Source organism: Sebastes umbrosus, chromosome 10, assembly GCF_015220745.1.
Source record: "Sebastes umbrosus isolate fSebUmb1 chromosome 10, fSebUmb1.pri, whole genome shotgun sequence".
Lineage (NCBI taxonomy): Eukaryota > Metazoa > Chordata > Actinopteri > Perciformes > Sebastidae > Sebastes > Sebastes umbrosus.
The window spans coordinates 33,285,369-33,302,599 of record NC_051278.1 but is presented as its reverse complement, the minus strand read 5'-3'; the positions used below and the strand labels follow the sequence as shown (position 1 = coordinate 33,302,599).

At 44.2% G+C, this 17,231-nt stretch overlaps 1 protein-coding gene across 21 annotated transcripts in view; it reads right to left on the bottom strand.

The window, feature by feature from the left end:
- The window catches only part of camk2g2 (calcium/calmodulin-dependent protein kinase (CaM kinase) II gamma 2), a 159,388-nt gene extending 142,880 nt beyond the window's left edge, over positions 1-16,508 (bottom strand). For 18 of the 21 annotated variants that reach the window (XM_037781482.1, XM_037781483.1, XM_037781489.1 and 15 more), the window contains exons 1-2: positions 16,313-16,496; positions 10,896-10,990 (exon numbers count right to left, since the gene is read on the bottom strand). In XM_037781482.1, the coding sequence (XP_037637410.1) occupies positions 10,896-10,966 (71 nt within the window). In that variant the 5' untranslated portion in view covers positions 10,967-10,990; positions 16,313-16,496. Of the gene's footprint in view, positions 1-10,895; positions 10,991-16,312 lie in introns of all 21 variants that reach the window. The other 3 variants (XM_037781480.1, XM_037781484.1, XM_037781500.1) reach the window with 2 other exon arrangements.
- Positions 16,509-17,231: the final 723 nt, after the last annotated feature.

Genomic DNA, 17,231 nt, shown 5'->3' with positions numbered 1-17,231 from the left:
TACTCATTCACACACCGATGTCTATGCCTTCGGGAGCAATTTGGGGTTAAGTGTAACATGTGACCCGGAGCAGCCGGGGATCGAACCACCGACCTTCCGGTAGGTGGATGACCTGCTCTACCCTCTGAGCCACAGGCGTTACCAGGCTCACACATTTATCTGACTGTTTACTTGATTCTACTGGAGACAAAAGATTTGTACATCCATGTTTTAACACGGACGAAAAACTGTGGTGGGTCATTTGGTTTCTGAATCTGCCACTCCCCTCGGCTTCACCCAGCTTTAAAGTGAGTTTAAGCTCATGGTTTAGGTGTCCAAAATTTCCCTGTTTTGGTTCACTCTCATTGCTCTCATAGCGTAATTTCCCCCACAGCAGGCAGCTGGCAGCTCATCAAAAGAGCTCTAAAACCCCACTGTACACTACCTGTTTGGACTTGCTAATGAACATATTGGAGAGTTTAGCAGCTGAAGAGCCAGATATTTCGCTCGGGAGTTGGTAGAGTCCATAGACTGTATATAAAGATGGACGAAATGACAGCTTCCCAAAACATCTCAATCGCCCCCTGGTGGCTGGCTGCAGTATAGGCCATAAGTCCCTCCATGTTAGTGGATGGGACATTGGCCAAACTAAAAGTCAAAGTACACATCAAATACATTTTTTTCCCAAAGATGTTTCTGTCATTTTAGGTAGTTCTCCTTACGTTGATGCGTGGTCAAGTGTTCATTTTTTTGATAAGTTTGGTTTTAATTAGTAACTTGATTCTATAAAAAGGGTTTGATGTAAGACATCAAGACTGTGATTGACAGCTGTCTGAGTGAAGTAGTCTTTGTACTAGAGAGGAGATGTAACTTTAACTTTCCATAACCGTCACCAGTCTGTGTAATAGAACTAGGGATGAGTTATGATTAGATTGTTCCAATAGTTGTTATTTATTAAAAAAATCGAATAGTTTATGCGACTATTCGTCCCATCTTAAAACATATATATTTCCCTTGTATTAACCGTTGCAGGCGCTGCCTGGTAGTAACGCAACTACCGGTAAAACGTGTGGCACGTTCAGTTCGGCTCTTTTTCTGTTAGCGCAGGGGTGTGTATGTGTGTGTGTGCCGCTTCCACAAACCCCCGTGGTCCCTCCGAAGGAGGGAGGAGAGTTGGGTACCCGGAGGCGCACAGCAGGCGACCAGGTTGAGACCCACCGCGCCCACTCATGGTTTAAGGTTCCGAATGGCTGGCCAGGCCCATAGGCCCACGTCGTGTCCGCGTGCAAGTGGCGCCAGGCTCCTTGTAGTTTCAGCAGGTAGATCAGCTGTTCCAGCAGCAGAAACCAAAATAAAACTCACCAAAACCGTCTTTTTTTGTGTTTCCACCGGCTTCTTTCACTGTTCCAACAACATGGTTGAAAAAAAACTCTTAATCCATAGTGTTAAAAGGGAAAATGTGCCAACGCTACATGTCGTTTTCCCCCCGTGTCTGCTCTCTGCTAGCAGAGAGATATTATGGTTAGTTGTTGTTTCATTCTAGCCCAACAGCTAACCGTGGTGTCAGCAGCTAGGTGGCTAACGCTAACGACTGCGGCCGTGCTTGGCTAGTGATTCGGCTTGGGGCGGGACCTCGATACAGCAGCTCCCCCCAATTACTACTGTACAGACTCTGACTCCAAATGACGTCCAAATCTCAAAGATGCAGCTCCCGTATCCGGACATATTTTGGCTAAACTTTTGTACAGTGGGTAGGAAGTGGAGACGCATCATCCATCTTTATATACAGACTACGTTAGAGACCAAAAAAAGAGCTAAAAGAGAGTAAATATTGGACAGGTGGCCAGAAACATGACTCCAAATCGAACAATAATTGAAAACCCCATTTTTGACATCCACGATACTTCTTTAAAATTCTAGCCCCTAGTGACTCAGTGTTGAAAACATTAACTTGCCTACTGGTATGCTTTTGGTTCATTTATCATAAATTGTATAGAAGATTTACTGCAACATCACTCAGAGGATGCAGTAAAAGCAGAAGATGTGAAGAGGCGCTGATGACAGTGAGCTCCATAATGGAAACCTGCAGATGAAAGCTGAGTGCTGACTTACTAATATACGTGTACGTGCAAGGTTTGGTTTTCACACAATGAGATGAGCTACTGTAACGGACATCCTGTCAGAAAGAGATATGAAGATATCTGCCAAACTTCCTTTTATTATATTCTTAAAATCTAACCATTGACTTTCTGTTACAAACTGGATTCAAGCCTCTACACGAGATGTACAGAAGTCATAGAAAGGATTGTATCACTATATCTCCACTTTTCATCAGAGTGTGAACAAAAGCATATGAGAGCCCTCCACCACTAAAGTAACAGTAAGATGAGCTTATGAGCACACTTCCCTTCTTAACTTCTGCTTTCCACGATCTTTATCAGGGAGTGACTGCTGCCTCAGGCTAACAATAGTTGTCATTATCTACTTCTGTAAACTGATGGGAAGTCTACGGATGTTGACAATTAACCGTTTAACTGTTAACCGACATTAAGCCTTTTAACGATTAACGCGGTTTAACGGTCAAAATAAATATTAATAGTTTTTTTGGCCAAATTTCAGGAAATGTTGGGCAACCTGGACTTTTAACCCCCGAAAGGCACAACTAGACCACACTGTCAACCATCATACCAAATTTGAAGTTCCTAAGTTAAAGAGTTTTTGAGTTCTGCTACGGAAACAAGACTTCTAACCCCAAAAGTCACAACTAAACCAAGAAATAACCCCCAGTCAAACGGAAAATTGTAATTTTTACACTTTACGCATTGCATTAGCTAAGCTAACTAGCTGCTAGGGCTGGGGAAAAAATGATTGACCTATGTATCGGGATTTCTTTTGTTTTGTTTACAATTTTGAAATAGATTTTCTATCTATACATTTGCTTCATTTGAGTCTATGTGGAAGTAGAAGGAAGTTACTGCTTTTATTGTTGTAGTCTGAGAAACGTGACGTCATATCTGTTCCGTATACATCAACCAAAACAAACTGCAGCTGGCAGCAGCAAGCTGAAACAAGAAAGTAGACCCTCACATTTTAAATCAAAAGTGGTAAACACTACACATACAGTAATAGTATGGAACACTAGGGGTGTAAGGATTCATCTACTACATCAATGTATCAATTTATATTCCTACAATCCAAATACATCGATAAGTACTAGATTTTCTACTCATAATCAATTTAGAAAGATTCAAAGTAAAGATTCAATATGATTCAAATTTTTCCCCTATGAGTCAAACATAACAGCCGATATAGACTGTTTGTCAGGCTATTAAATTGGCATTATTAGTTGCTACATATTCTTTGAAGAATATTTTTCAAGAATTTATAAACTGAACTGACTTTTGGTTTTAAAGATAAAAATAATATCCACGTTCATTAATGACAACATGTAATCCATCCAATAGAAAATATGACTCTTCAGCTGATTCAATTCTAATTACAACAGTTACTGAATGTTGTGGGTAATTAACAATGTGTGTCTGTGTAGATGCACGCGTCGTGACATGTCATTGGAAGTGACAGACCACGTATGCATGTGCGAGTATCCGCTTGAGCGACGCAAACATGAACCCAGCCATAATCGCTGACCTCACCGCCAGCCAATGTGCCCTCTCGAGCCACAGAGAATAGGGCTTAATCCCGCCTGCACACACACACACACACACACACACACACACACACACACACACACACACACACACACACACACACACACACACACACACACACACACACACACACACACACACAACACACACACACCTCGTAGGTACAAGCGATACTCAAAAGTTATCTTGACTATGAATTTGGATTATTTTCATCAATTTGGTCATCATTTCAATCAGTTATGATAACATGTACTTAAAGTAATCGCTACAACGATGTCTGACGGTAGAAGAAACAAAGTGATCAGATGATCGGACAAGGTTATAAATTTAGCCAAATTACCAAAACCACTTTATTTGGAGGTAAAGCTGATTAGTGGAAGGTCACCATAACTGAGGACACTGTGATGGATGACAAACAGTTCAATGATTTTATCCTATCCTTAGCTCTGTGACTCAAATGTAATGGAGGCATACTGTGGACTAAGGAAAACCACGTACAATAGGGATGTCCATAATTAACCGTTTAAAACCGTTAAACCGACATTAAGCATTTTAACAGATTAACGCTATCGGTTAAAACGGTTAAAAGAAATGTAATAATTAACTCAAAAGCTGAGCGGGCTCAGAGGAGCGGCTCGTCACTTTAAGGAGAAAAGCTGTTCCACCTTAAACAGCCCACCTTAAGAGGTGGAGCTGGTGTTGCAGGATACAGGAAGACGGCTCCGGTCTCTAGTTCTCTTGAGCGGAGCGGAGGAGTTGTAGTTTCATAGCATTATTTCACCAACAAATAGAACTGTACACACACGCTACACCTACGTTCACAGCTAGAACGCCACCAACAACCTCACACTCATCACCAACACACACACGGACACTCGTTAAAATTACGTCGCGCTGACAGACTGTATTGTGTGTGGCGGCGGCGGCGTGCAAGAAGCCTCCAGCAATGCTAGAGCTGCTAACAAATACGCACACTGTTTCTCGACAATCCTATTGTTAATCCGGGCAGACACACAGCTGACAAACCTGCTAAACTAAACTAAATGTGCGGTGGAGACTTTTACTGGGAAAGTGGCTGCATGTCCGCGACACTACACGCAGCATCGTAGCTGCTAAGTTAACGCTCCCTGACGGTGAAACTGGAGACTCCCGTCAACCAACATCTGTTGTGCTCCTGCAGCTGGTACGAGGCACAAATCTTGTTGGTTAACGGTTAATAATCAGTTAACGAGGGGTCGGTTATCGGTTAAGAAAATTTTTCAAAATGAGCATCCCTAGTGTACTTGCAAAACAATGGAAAGTATGGTAGGTCAAAGTTAGGGAAACTAATTTGTAATTTTTTTCTAACCAATAGCCGACCCTCGTTGACCGATCATTAACCGTTAACTGGGAAGATTAGTGCATAGAACAAGCCGTCCAACTGCAGTGAAAAGCCGATGAACTGATTAAATCCAACATTTATCACCAGCTGCAGTGTATGAGCAAAACAGACAACCGAGTCCCCGGTTCAACTGTCCGGAATAGTTACTGTAGCAGCCATGACGCTGCATGTATTGTCCCAGTGAGTCTCCACGGCACTATTTAGTTTAGCTGCGATGCGTTGTCAGCGGTGTGTCTGCCTGGCGTAACGTTACTATCGTCTGCCCGTGTAACATTAGTGAGTGTCCGACCGACCGTACTGTGTGTGCTACGTATGGAGACGGAGCATTGCTGGGTGGCTTCGTGCTCGCCGTTGGACCAGCTATTCTCCTTTAAGTGACAAGCTCAGCTTTTGCTCAGCTTTTTTAGTACATTTTTTTATATTTTCTTTTAACCGTTTAACCAATAGCATTAATCAGTTAAAATTCTTAATGTCGTTAACGGTTAAATGGTTCATTATTAACATCCCTAGTCAACGTTGAACCAAGTGCCAGTCTGTAAACAATGCTGGGCGAGTTACGCCCTTCCACCAAAGTCAGCACCAGAAAAATGACTTTTAAAGCGGTTAGAGCAGGAAAGTCAGTAAGTCAGTCTGCGTTGATCTCTGAATGAATGTGCTGATTGATACAGTATCTGCTGTCCACAGCCTGCTTTATACTGAAAAGCTTCTCTGTCAGTTCCTGAAATCCCTGCAGCACCTGAAGGCAGCAGGACACATGTTGATGAAATCTGCAGCCTCTGAGAAGTGCCAGAGTGCAGAGCACAATCCGTTACGCACCAACGTTCACTGCGTTTACCTTCATTAAATCACCTGAGAACGACAGCTGGCTGCTACAGTACAAGGACAAAGACATCTACGCACAACAGACTGGTCTGTTTTTAACGCAAAATTCTGCTTTTTTACAAAAGAGAAGTCTGATGACCTGGGCTCATCATAGCCCTCTTTTCCAACTATGAGACCAGTGATGTGACTGGCTGATAGGGTATTTAACAATCAAATGAAAGTGTGACACGCAAACGGACGGACGGACAGAAGGAAGGACGGATGGAAGGACTGACACGTTGGAGCGTTATAAAATATTAAATAACTGTAATGCATTACTGTGAAAAGGCTCAGACACACAAGCCAACATCAAAGAACTAAGGTCGGACTGCTGCGTTGCCTCACATCGCCTTTGTTTTGGCCGACAAGTTGCTCTCAAACACACTGCAAAGACTACAGCGACGGTCAGTTAGATTCATTCCAGATGTTCATGTTGCTGTGAAAACATCTGTGTATCAGAATGATCAGACGAGATGAGATGAAAAATGAGAAGAGTCTTCTGTGTTTTTCCTCTTGACTCATTGGCTTGTTTTCCTCATTTCGTTTCTTCTTGTCGTGCACTGATTCGTTTAAGCTGAACAGCCAATCACAGTTGATTTCTCTCAACCGTTCGGGCGCCGTTGCTGATTCAACATGCTGAATCGGCCCAAAAAAACTCGGGCGGACTAGAGCCGCCCGACTGTAAACTGTGATGGATGTTAACAGATGCTTCTCGTAATAACTGGACTTCCGCCTTGTTTTTCCACTCCAAATCCACTTGGTTAACCTGGGGTTTGTTTAAAACTTGCCCAATCCTCTGACTGCTCATCTTCCTTGCCTCGTATGACTTCTTCTTTAATGTCGCTGCATTAACTTGGCGAGTACAATACTGTCATGACCTACAAAAACAATGGCTTACACCAAAGGTCTTCAACAGGGGGTCCGCGGAGGTACTGCAGGGGGGTTGCGAAATGTTCTTCTTATTTTTATTATTTATTATTATTTTATATTAATTTTTGGTTGATTAGACAATTTTTCATTTTTTTTAGCCTCAGGCTCCACTAAACTGCAGCCTGAGGCTGATATGACCCTCTGCCTGACAACCTCCATCCGTCCAAGGTTAGATAAGTTGTGTGCTACTCATCAGGGTCAGACATCTCACTAATGTGGGAGTATGTGTGCCATCCACAGACGGCTTGAGGATTCACTGTCCCTACTACATGTATGTTTAAAACAACATGAATCTGTCAATGATTTTAATAGCTCAGTATTGTATGCAAGATAACAGGTATGTTTATGCATGGCAGTGGCACTAATAGGCCATCACTCATTTTCGTTTCCACATTTGTTTAAAATAAAAATGTCAATTTGAATAGCTGGTATACATGATTATCATTCAAGTGACAGACATTGTTGATATTGGCACTGGTATCAGTTAACAAGGTATGTTTATTAAATGGCAGTGGCATGACCACCCTGCTCACTGTACCTTGCACATGTTTAAAATAAAACCATGAATATATGAACCTGTGTATTATTTCAATAGCTTAGTATTGAATGCACAATAACAAGTTACATTTATACATGGCACTAGGCCCAGTTTAACATAAAACACTATTTTATACAAAATATATAGTAGGGGGTCCCTGCTCCATCTCTCCATCAGTTCGGGGGTCCTTGGCCTGAAAAATGTTGAAGACTCCTGGCCTACACTATAAAAGTAAGGCTTACGTTGTAATACACCAGAATCAATCTTCAACACAAGGGAGCCTCCTGTCCCAGTGACACATTTCTCCCCGCCTTCCTTTCACTTCTATAGGCATGATGTGTGTGTGTGTGTGTTTGTGTGTGTGTGTCATTGTGAGAGGAGGCAGGGAGAACATGCTTCTTGTGTTTGTGAAGAACACATTGGCAGCACCAGCACATTTCAGCTCTGATTAAGGGCAATGCGCACTGAAGGAGAGACTAATGTGTGTGTGTGTGTATTTCACAATGTGAAACTGTATACAGACTGGCCTTGTACGCATAGAGTGAAGCGTGAGAACCGTTAAATAGGTGAGAGAAAATGTGTGCAACTGTGCTCTAAAAAGAGCAGTTGTCAAGTGTGTGTGTGTGTGTGTGTGTGTGTGCGTTTGTGACCAAGAACCACGCACGCACGCATGCACAAGAAAGGTTTTTAGGATCTTTCCTCAAATCAATCTTTTGTTTCCAGAGAAGGGAGGGAGGGGACGGGAGAAAGCAACATAAAAATGAAGGGAAATGACCTGGGTGGAGGGGTGGGGGTGTTTGAGAGAGGCAGAGAGGGAGACAGAGCAGTCCTGCCTGCATCCCCTGGAAAGAGAGCAGCCCGATCAGTCCTGATCTGTACCTCATATCATCACGCAACCTTTGGTGCAACCATTTGACGCAATTTGCACACGCACAGAGTCTGCAACATGCTCACACACCAAGACTAGAAGAGATACAGTGAAGGATCAATGGAATTAATGAGCAAACACAAACACATGCGAGAGATGCTCGAGATTCAGCTCCATGGCAGGAGGAACACCATGACACACACGCAGTGCAACAGGCCGACTAATGACTGCAACAACAAATCTGCCACAAATACTGAAGCACAGGTGGTGATATTTCAACACGTGTTAAACTGCTGCATGTACACGCACACGCACACACACACACACACACACACACACACACAAATGAAAGTGACAACAGATGAATGGAGAGGCAACAGCAAGACAACCTCCAGACAGGGAATGGTTCTGCATGTGGTGGCCACAGACAGCTGCTCTCTCCTCATCCTTCCTGTCGGGTTCTTCTCTAGTTCTGTGTTCTGCTAGTGTCCTCGTCACTACTTGTAGCATGAGGCGGTACCTGCAGCCCAATCAGGTTGCACAGGTAGTCAAGCTCCTCCAGGATGGCACATCCATACGTGCAGTAGCAAGAAGGTTTGCTGTGTTTCCCAGCACAGTCTCAAGAGCATGAGGAGATACCAGGAGACCGGCTGGTACATGAGGAGGGCTGGATGGGGCCGTAGAAGGGCATTGACCCAGCAGCAGGACCGCTATCTGCTCCTTTGTGTGAGGAGGAACAGGAGGAGCACTGCCAGAGCAGAGCCCTACAGAATGACCTCCAGCAGGCTACTGGTAAGCATGTTTCTGACCAAACTGTCAGAAACAGACTCCATGAGGGTGGCATGAGGGCCCGACGTCCTCTAGTGGGACCTGTGCTCACAGCCCGGCACCATGCAGCTCCATTGGCATTCGCCAGAGAACACCAGAACTGGCAGGTTCTGGCGTTCTCTTTACAGATGAGAGCAGGTTCACACGGAGCACATGTAACAAGCATGAAAGAGTCTGGAGACGCCGTGTTGAACGTTATGCTGCCTGTAACATCATCCAGCATGACCGGTTTGGTGGTGGGTCAGTAATGGTCTGGGGAGGCATTCTGTATCCTTGGAGGATCATAGACCTCCATGTCATAGTCAACGGCACCCTGACTGCTGTTAGGTACCGGGACGAAATCCTCCTGGTGCAGGAGAATGCCCGGCCTCATGTGGCCAGAGTGTTTAGGCAGTTCCTGGATGACGAAGGCACTGATGCCATTGACTGGCCCTCACGTTCCCCTGACCTAAATCCAACTGAGCACCTATGGGACGTTATGTATCGGTGCATCCGACGGCGCCAAATACCGCCACAGACTGTTCAGGAGCTCTCTGATGCCCTGATCCAGGTCTGGGAGGAGATCCCCCAGGACACCATCCGCCATCTCATCAGGAGCATGCCCAGATGTTGTCGGGGGTGCATACAGGCACATGGGGGCTGTACACACTACTGAGTCCCATTATGAGTTGCCGTGATGAAATTCACGCAAGTTGGATCATCCTGTGATTTACATTTTTTACAGTGTGATTTTGAATCCTGCCCTCGAACTCCTAGAAGAACACAGAAAGTCCCTGTCTTCCAACTTTAAAAAATCCATCTGGACACTCGAAGCAAAGCTAGACCGTAATCAAGGTACGGTGTCAGACCACGGTCAGAAGATTACTTCGCTCGAATCCAACGCTAACTTACAGGATGAGCGTAGCACTGGAAGCAACATGTGCTACGCAACATGTGCTACGCTAGCGTAAAGCAATGCTAAACTGCTAGCCAAAGTAACCGACCTCAAGTCCCGCAACTGGCGCAGCAGAATTGGCTCACCCGAATCCATCGGGGGGCCTTATCCCACTGCTTTTTTCTCTGAGTTGTTATCGGAGGTTCTCGGTGACAACGTTCTGGACTCGCCATCAGAGTGTGATGAAGTATGAAAATAGAGAAGGCGCAACCTCCTCTGCCTCTATGGACCAGCCTCCACTGGTACCCATAGAACCCATTTTGAGTCACGTATTTTGAGGTCAGAGGTCAAGGGACCCGTTTGAAAATGGCCATGCCAGTTTTCCTTGCCAAAATGTTGCCTAACTTTGGAGCATTATTGAGCCTCCTTCCCGTGGGTCTCAGGGGGTTGTAGAAGTTTTCACATGCTTTTTTTTTTTTTTTTTTAGGAAAATCTATGACATGAACTGGGCGGTCTTGGTGAACTGGGATGGAATGACCCCTATGTGAGTAAAATGTTATAATAACCAACACATACCATAACTATGAGCTGCTGTAAAAGTTGAGGATATTTTAGGCTGAGGTCAAGCTGGTGCAAGAGACCAACGGTAACCATAACAAACCAAAAATGGTCGCAGACAGCTGCCAAAGCCACCTGAACCTCGCTGTACAACAATGGCAGTTGCCAAGCTCTGCCAAGTGGCCTCTACCTCTTCAGTAATCTCCGCTGACAGGGATAGGACAGAGCACCTGGATCACTGCTCTTCAGGAAACTAACGAACAAACCTGCAGCTGAACTGACATCACTGAGCAGCCACAGCAGCGTGGACAGCAGCCACAGTAGCGTGGATAGCAGCCTGCCATTAATGGCTTTGAGTTTGCGCCTTTAATGTAACGCTGAGCCAAACAATAGATATTGGCTGTACTTACCTCTTGCTGAGAGCTTTTTTGTGTTGATAATTTTTGCAGCATACTCTTGGCCGGTGGACTTCTTGACGCATCGGCGGACAATAGAGAAGGCACCCCTGGAGCAGAAGAAATCAATGACAGATCAGTGAAATCACTTCGAACTAGGGCTGTCAATGGATTCAATATTGAATCCCGATTAATCGCATGATAGTCCATGGAAAATTAATTGCACATTTTTATATGTTCAAAATGTATCTGAAAGGGAGATTTGTCAAGTATTTAATACTCTTATCAACATGGAAGTGGGCAAATATGCTGCTTTATGCATATGTAGGTACAGTATATATTTATTTTTGGAAATCGGTTAACAACACAAAGCTAGGGATGTTCATAATTAACCGTTAACCGACATTAAGCATTTTAACCGATTAAGGCTATCGGTTAAAACGGTTAAAAGAAATGTTAATAATTAACTCAAAAGCTGAGCGGCTCAGAGGAGCAGCTCGTCCCTTTAAGGAGAAAAGCTGGTCCACCTTAACAGCCCACCTTAAAAGGAGGAGCCGGAGTTGCAGGATACAGGAAGTCGGCTCCGGACTCTGGCTCGCTTGAGCGGAGCGGAGGAGTTGTAGTTTAGTAGCATTTATTCACCAACAAATAAACTGTACACACACTGCTACACCTACGATCACAGCTAGAACACCACCAACAACCTCACACTCACCACCAACACACACGGACACTCGTTAAAGTTACGTCGTGCTGGTATGTGCGGCGGCGAGCACGAAGCCTCCAGCAATGCTATAGCTGCTAACGTAGCACAAATACACAAACTGTTTATCGGGCAATCCCTATCGTTAATCCGGGCAGACACACAGCTGACAACCTGCTAAACCAAACTAAATGTGCGGTGGAGACTTTTACTGGGAAAGTGGCTGCATGTCCGCGACACTACACGCAGCATCGTAGCTGCTAAGTTAACGCTCCCGGACGGTGAACTGGGGACTCAGTTGTCTGTTGTGCTCATATACTGCAGCTGGAGCGAGGCACAAATCTTGTCAGTTAACGTTTAATAATCGGTTAACATTTTACAAAATGAGCATCCCTACACAAAACAATGACAGATATTGTCCAGAAACCCTCACAGGTACTGCATTTAGCATAAAACAATATGATCCAATCATAACATGGCAAACTGCAGCCCAACAGACAACAACAGCTGTCAGTGTGTCAGTGTGCTGACTTGACTATGACTTGCCCCAAACTGCATGTGATTATCATAAAGTGGGCATGTCTGTAAAGGGGAGACTCGTGGGTACCCATAGAACCCATTTAAATTAGGGATGCTAATTTTGAAAAAAATCTTAACCGATAACCAACCCTCGTTAACCAATTATAAACCATTAACCAACAAGATTAGTGCCTCGCATGCAGCGGTGTACCAGCTGCAGTATCTGAGCACAACATACAACTGAGTCTCCAGTTCACCGTCCGGATAGTTAACTTAGCACCTACGATGCTGCGTGTAGTAGGGATGAGTTATGATTTATGGAATAGTCGTTATTTATTAAAAAAAATCAAATACTTAATGCAACTATTCGTCCCATCTTAAAAAATAGATTTTTCCCTTGTATTAACCGTTGCAGGCGCTGCCTGGTAGTAACGTTACTACCGGTAAAACGTGTGTGGCACGTTCAGTTCGGCTCTTTTCTTCGAATAATAATCGAATAATACCCAGTAAGTATTTTTGCTTGGAATGCATATCCCTAGCATGTGGTGCCGCGGACATGCAGCCACATTCCCAGTAAAAGTCTCCACCGCACATTTTATTTGGTTTAGCAGATTTTTCTGTGTCTGCCCGGCGTAACGATACTCTGTCTGCCCGGATTAACGCTAGCGATTGTCACACAAGCAGTGAGTGTTTTTATGCTACATTAGCATCTGTAGCTCTGCTGGTAGCTTCGTGCTCGCCGCCGCCCTGTCATTGTGGCGTAACTTTTACGAGTGTTAGACAGACCGTGTGTGGCGGCGGGGAGTGTGGGTTTATCGGTGTTGTTCTAGCTGTGAACGTAGGTGTAGCAGTGTGTGGACAGTTTATTTGTCGGTGAATAAATGCTATGAAACTACAACTCCTCCGCTCCGCTCAAGCGAGCTGGAGAGACCAGAGCCGACTTCCTGTATCCTGCAACTCCGGCTCCGCCTCTTAAGGTGGGCTGTTAAGGTGGACCAGCTTTTCTCCTTAAAGTGACGAGCTGCTCCTCTGAGCCGCTCAGCTTTTGAGTTAATTATTAATATTTCTTTTAACCATTTTAACCGATAGTGTTAATCGGTTAAAATGCTTAATGTCGGTTAACGGTTAAACGGTTAATTATTAACATCCCTAATTCACATATCTTGAGGTCAAAGGTCAAAGGATCCCTTTGAAAATGGCCATGACAGTTTTTCCTCGCTAAAATTTAGCACAAGATTAGAGCGTTATTTAACCCCCTTCGCAACGAGTTAGTATGACATGGTTGGTACCGATGGATCCCTTAGGTTTTCTAGTTTCATGCGATGCCAGTATCTTCACTCGAGTCCAACTCAACCTTCGGAAGATCAATTGTGTTAATGCATTAAAGAAATTAGCGGTGTTATTATCGTGTTAACTTTGACAGCCCTATTTTGAACATAACAAAACTCTCCATCACGTTTGTGTGTCGCTGGGGAAAGAAAGTGCATGAACTTGTCAAACATTAAGGGCATGCATGAATCACAGACACCTACAGAGAGGGGAAAAGAAGTCACATGCATAATTAATACAGTCTGATATTCTGTTTATGAGATGTGAGAAGAGGTCCTGGCTGCTAGTGCCTGACAGGGGTTGTTTCATTGTGAAAGGACCCAGTCATTAGTTCACAGAAAGCAACGGGAGTACAGGAGAGTGAAGCCACTGAGAGGTGGAATTAAAGCAGCAGTAGGCAGAAATTGGAGCAAATATGATTAAAAAATGTATTTTTATAAAACGGTCACTATATCTTGACTGTCGTTCATGAGACAGGCATCTGAAAAAAAATCATGTGCCTCTGTGTCCTCCGGTGCTCCTAACAGCATCTGCAAGACTTCACAGACCGGAGGAAAACAACCAATCAGAGCCAAGCTGGAGCCTTGCCGTCTCTGAGCAGCTGTCAATCACTAGCGACCTCCGATTAAAAGGTCAAACTAGACAGCGCTGATCAAATATGAATCAATATTCTGTTACTGTAATGCCTATTTCTCACATTAAATGTTGTCAGAATCATCTTGTAGTGTACTGTTAAGCTGTAAAATGATAAAGTTTGTGACCCGGCCGCCATGTTGAGATGAGTTGAGGAAATACCAAGCACCGCCCACTAGCTGCTAAGCAAAGGCAATATTAACGTTACTGTTGGCGTCTAGAAGCCACAGAGGCTAACAATTTAGCAGGCTAGCATGTGGTAACATAATGCAGGAGATGCAAAGGCATAATGACAGAGGAAACAGATGAGGCTGTTGGGAATATCAACACTTTCCTCAGATATATTATACAGTTAAGGTACGACTAAAATTGCAATATATTCACTTATTATGCACCGAAAAAGTAACTTCCATGGCCTCCACCATTTCTGACAACGTCAACAAACCATACTTGCCAACCCTCACGATTTTCCCAGGAGACTCCTGTTTTTCATCACCCTCTCCTGGTTTCCTCCCTGGGTCACAATTCTCCCGTATTTCTCCTGATTTATGGCAAACTTTCACACTTTTTTTCTTTAACTTTAGCGAGTGTCCAACAAACAGTGTGTGTGTTTGTGCTACGTTAGCAGCTCTAGCATTGCCGGAGGCTTCGTGCTCGCCGCCGCACACGTAGTCTGAGTAACTTTAGTGAGTTTCCAACAGACCGTGTGTGTGTTGGCGGTGAGTGTGAGGTTGTTGGTGGCGTTCTAGCTGTGAACGTAGGTGTAGCAGTGTGTCTACAGTTTATTTGTCGGTGAATAAATGCTACGGAACTACAACTCCTCCGCTCCGCTTGAGGAGTTTTAACTTAAATTAAAATGCTTAATGTCGGTTAACGGTTAAACGGTTAATTATGGACATCACTAGTACTTATTATTTTGTTATTTTTACTCTTTTAAAGCCACCAGAATGCAGGAAAGAAAGTCTCTAAAACTAAAATTTTTCTCTGGGAGGACCCCCCCGCTTTGGTATGCAACACACGTCACAACATGTGAACTCTGAGCTATCAGAAACTTTCCACTTCTGAGGTCGTGAATACCATCATATGGACTCTTCACCTGAACACGGTTAACAACTCATTTAAAAACTCTAATTTTGCAGCTAAACCGTGCACTACAAGATGATTCTGAGAAAATCTGAGGAGAGAAATAGGCATTAACGTAACAGAATATTGATTCATATTTGATCAGCGCTGCCTAGTTTGACCGTAGTTCGGGAGTGATTGACAGCTGCCTCTGTCGAATGAACAGCCAATAGGAACGCTCTCTCTCTCTGAAATGACCTGTGATTGGTCAAAGTCTCCCGTTCCAGGCTAGATGTTCTAAAGCCTGAAAACAGAGCCATGAGGAGGAGCAGAAGTCTAGTTTTCTCTCAGAACACTTGAATTACAATATGCTGAAAGGTTATGGGATTTTTGCCCAATGATGCCAAAAACATTGTGCCTTTAATATCGGACCGTGTCTCCTCAGCCTGGGTGCATTTGTGCACAGACGCCTCCTTTAAACTCCTGCTTTCAGCGGCTGTATCTGCAGGTGGAGCAGCTCTATGAGCCACATGCACAGATTAGATGTTGCAAAGTGGCATTGTAGCCAGGAGGACATCCACCTGGACATGTGTGTCCTCTCCTGTTTTAACCCACAATGCAGCACATGTGTGTGCTGCTTAGAGACTAAATGTGCAGTCTTGTTTGCAGCTCGACATCAACAGTAGCCCGCAGTCTGCTTAGACATGCACACAAACACAGCGCAATGATTGAACAGGAGCGCGAGGATGCCACCAGGCAACTGGCGCATGCAAACGAGTTTTACACACGTGCTACCTGCAGATACATTGACAAACAAGTTGGTCCAACACGCGGATGCTTCACAGCTTTAGGGTTTACAACGTGATCCACAACGGTGCACTACACCTTTAACACACATGCACGATTAAACACGAGCGCGTGGAAAGCGAACACGGAGCGTGTTGTTGCTGAGGAGCTTCTCCACCCTCACACCCCCTACACCCTCTGACAGCTCCTACACCCTCTGACAGCTCCTAAACCCTCTGACAGCTCCTCTGCTGCCTGACAACACTGTAGGAAACGCGCACAATGGCAGCAGCAGCAGCACGGAGCAGAAACAAAGGTGCAAACACCAACACATACACACGCACACGCACACACACACTGAATGCAAGCAGGTTGTCGGCGGTGCCGGCGGCTCTCTTACTTGCCCAGCTCCTCGAACAGCTGATACTCGTCTGTGAATCTGGTGGAGGTTCCCACTGCAGCCATGTTGACTGGAGAGCAGGGCACAGGGGGGTCGCCTCGCGCAGGTTTCGGGAGGAGAACTCGTGAAGGAAGTAAGAGGGGGAAGATGAGGCTCGAGTCTCAGAGAGTAGGAGGAGGGAGGGGGAGGAGAGAGAGGAGCCTGAGCCGTAGTAACAAAGATCTACTATGAGGACAGTGAGCCACTCTGTGTTTAAAACCACAAATGAAAATGGAAACAGGTTTGTGGAAGTGGGCATTAACCATTTAATATGACGGAGCATTAAGGGGGAAATAATCTGAAATTTCGAGAATAAAAGTCGTAATTTAATGGTTTTGAAGTCATACTTTTTCAAGAAGAAAAAGTCATAAACTTCACGAGAAAAAAAGTAATTTCTCCTCTCCACTAAAGAGTCGTTTTCCCATCACGTCCGTGTGCTTCTTTCTTCACAATAAACTCAGTTTCTTTTCACAATCTTTTTCCAGTTCCTGATACTGATGATAATGTGCTGCTGATGAGCCAAAAATATGAAGTATTTGGTTATTTGTGAAAACCTAAACTAAAGTACAACTTCACAAGATGCTCCACGTTCCTCATCTCACCACAGGCGGCCCGCTCTGCTCTATTTCCCCTCTAAAATAACACCTCAAATCACTAATTTATAATATTATGACTTATTCTCATAATAATACAACTTTTTTTCTTGTAAACCTCTGACTTTATTTTCATAATTTTACGACTAAATTCTCAAATCTCAGATTTAATTTGTTTTCCTCGATGTGGCCCTAACCTCTGTCGTAGTAAATAATGTAGCGTGTGTAAATATAAAGTAAAAGTGTTGAGTTTTAAGATTTTTAAAATCACTCAATGATGAACAAAG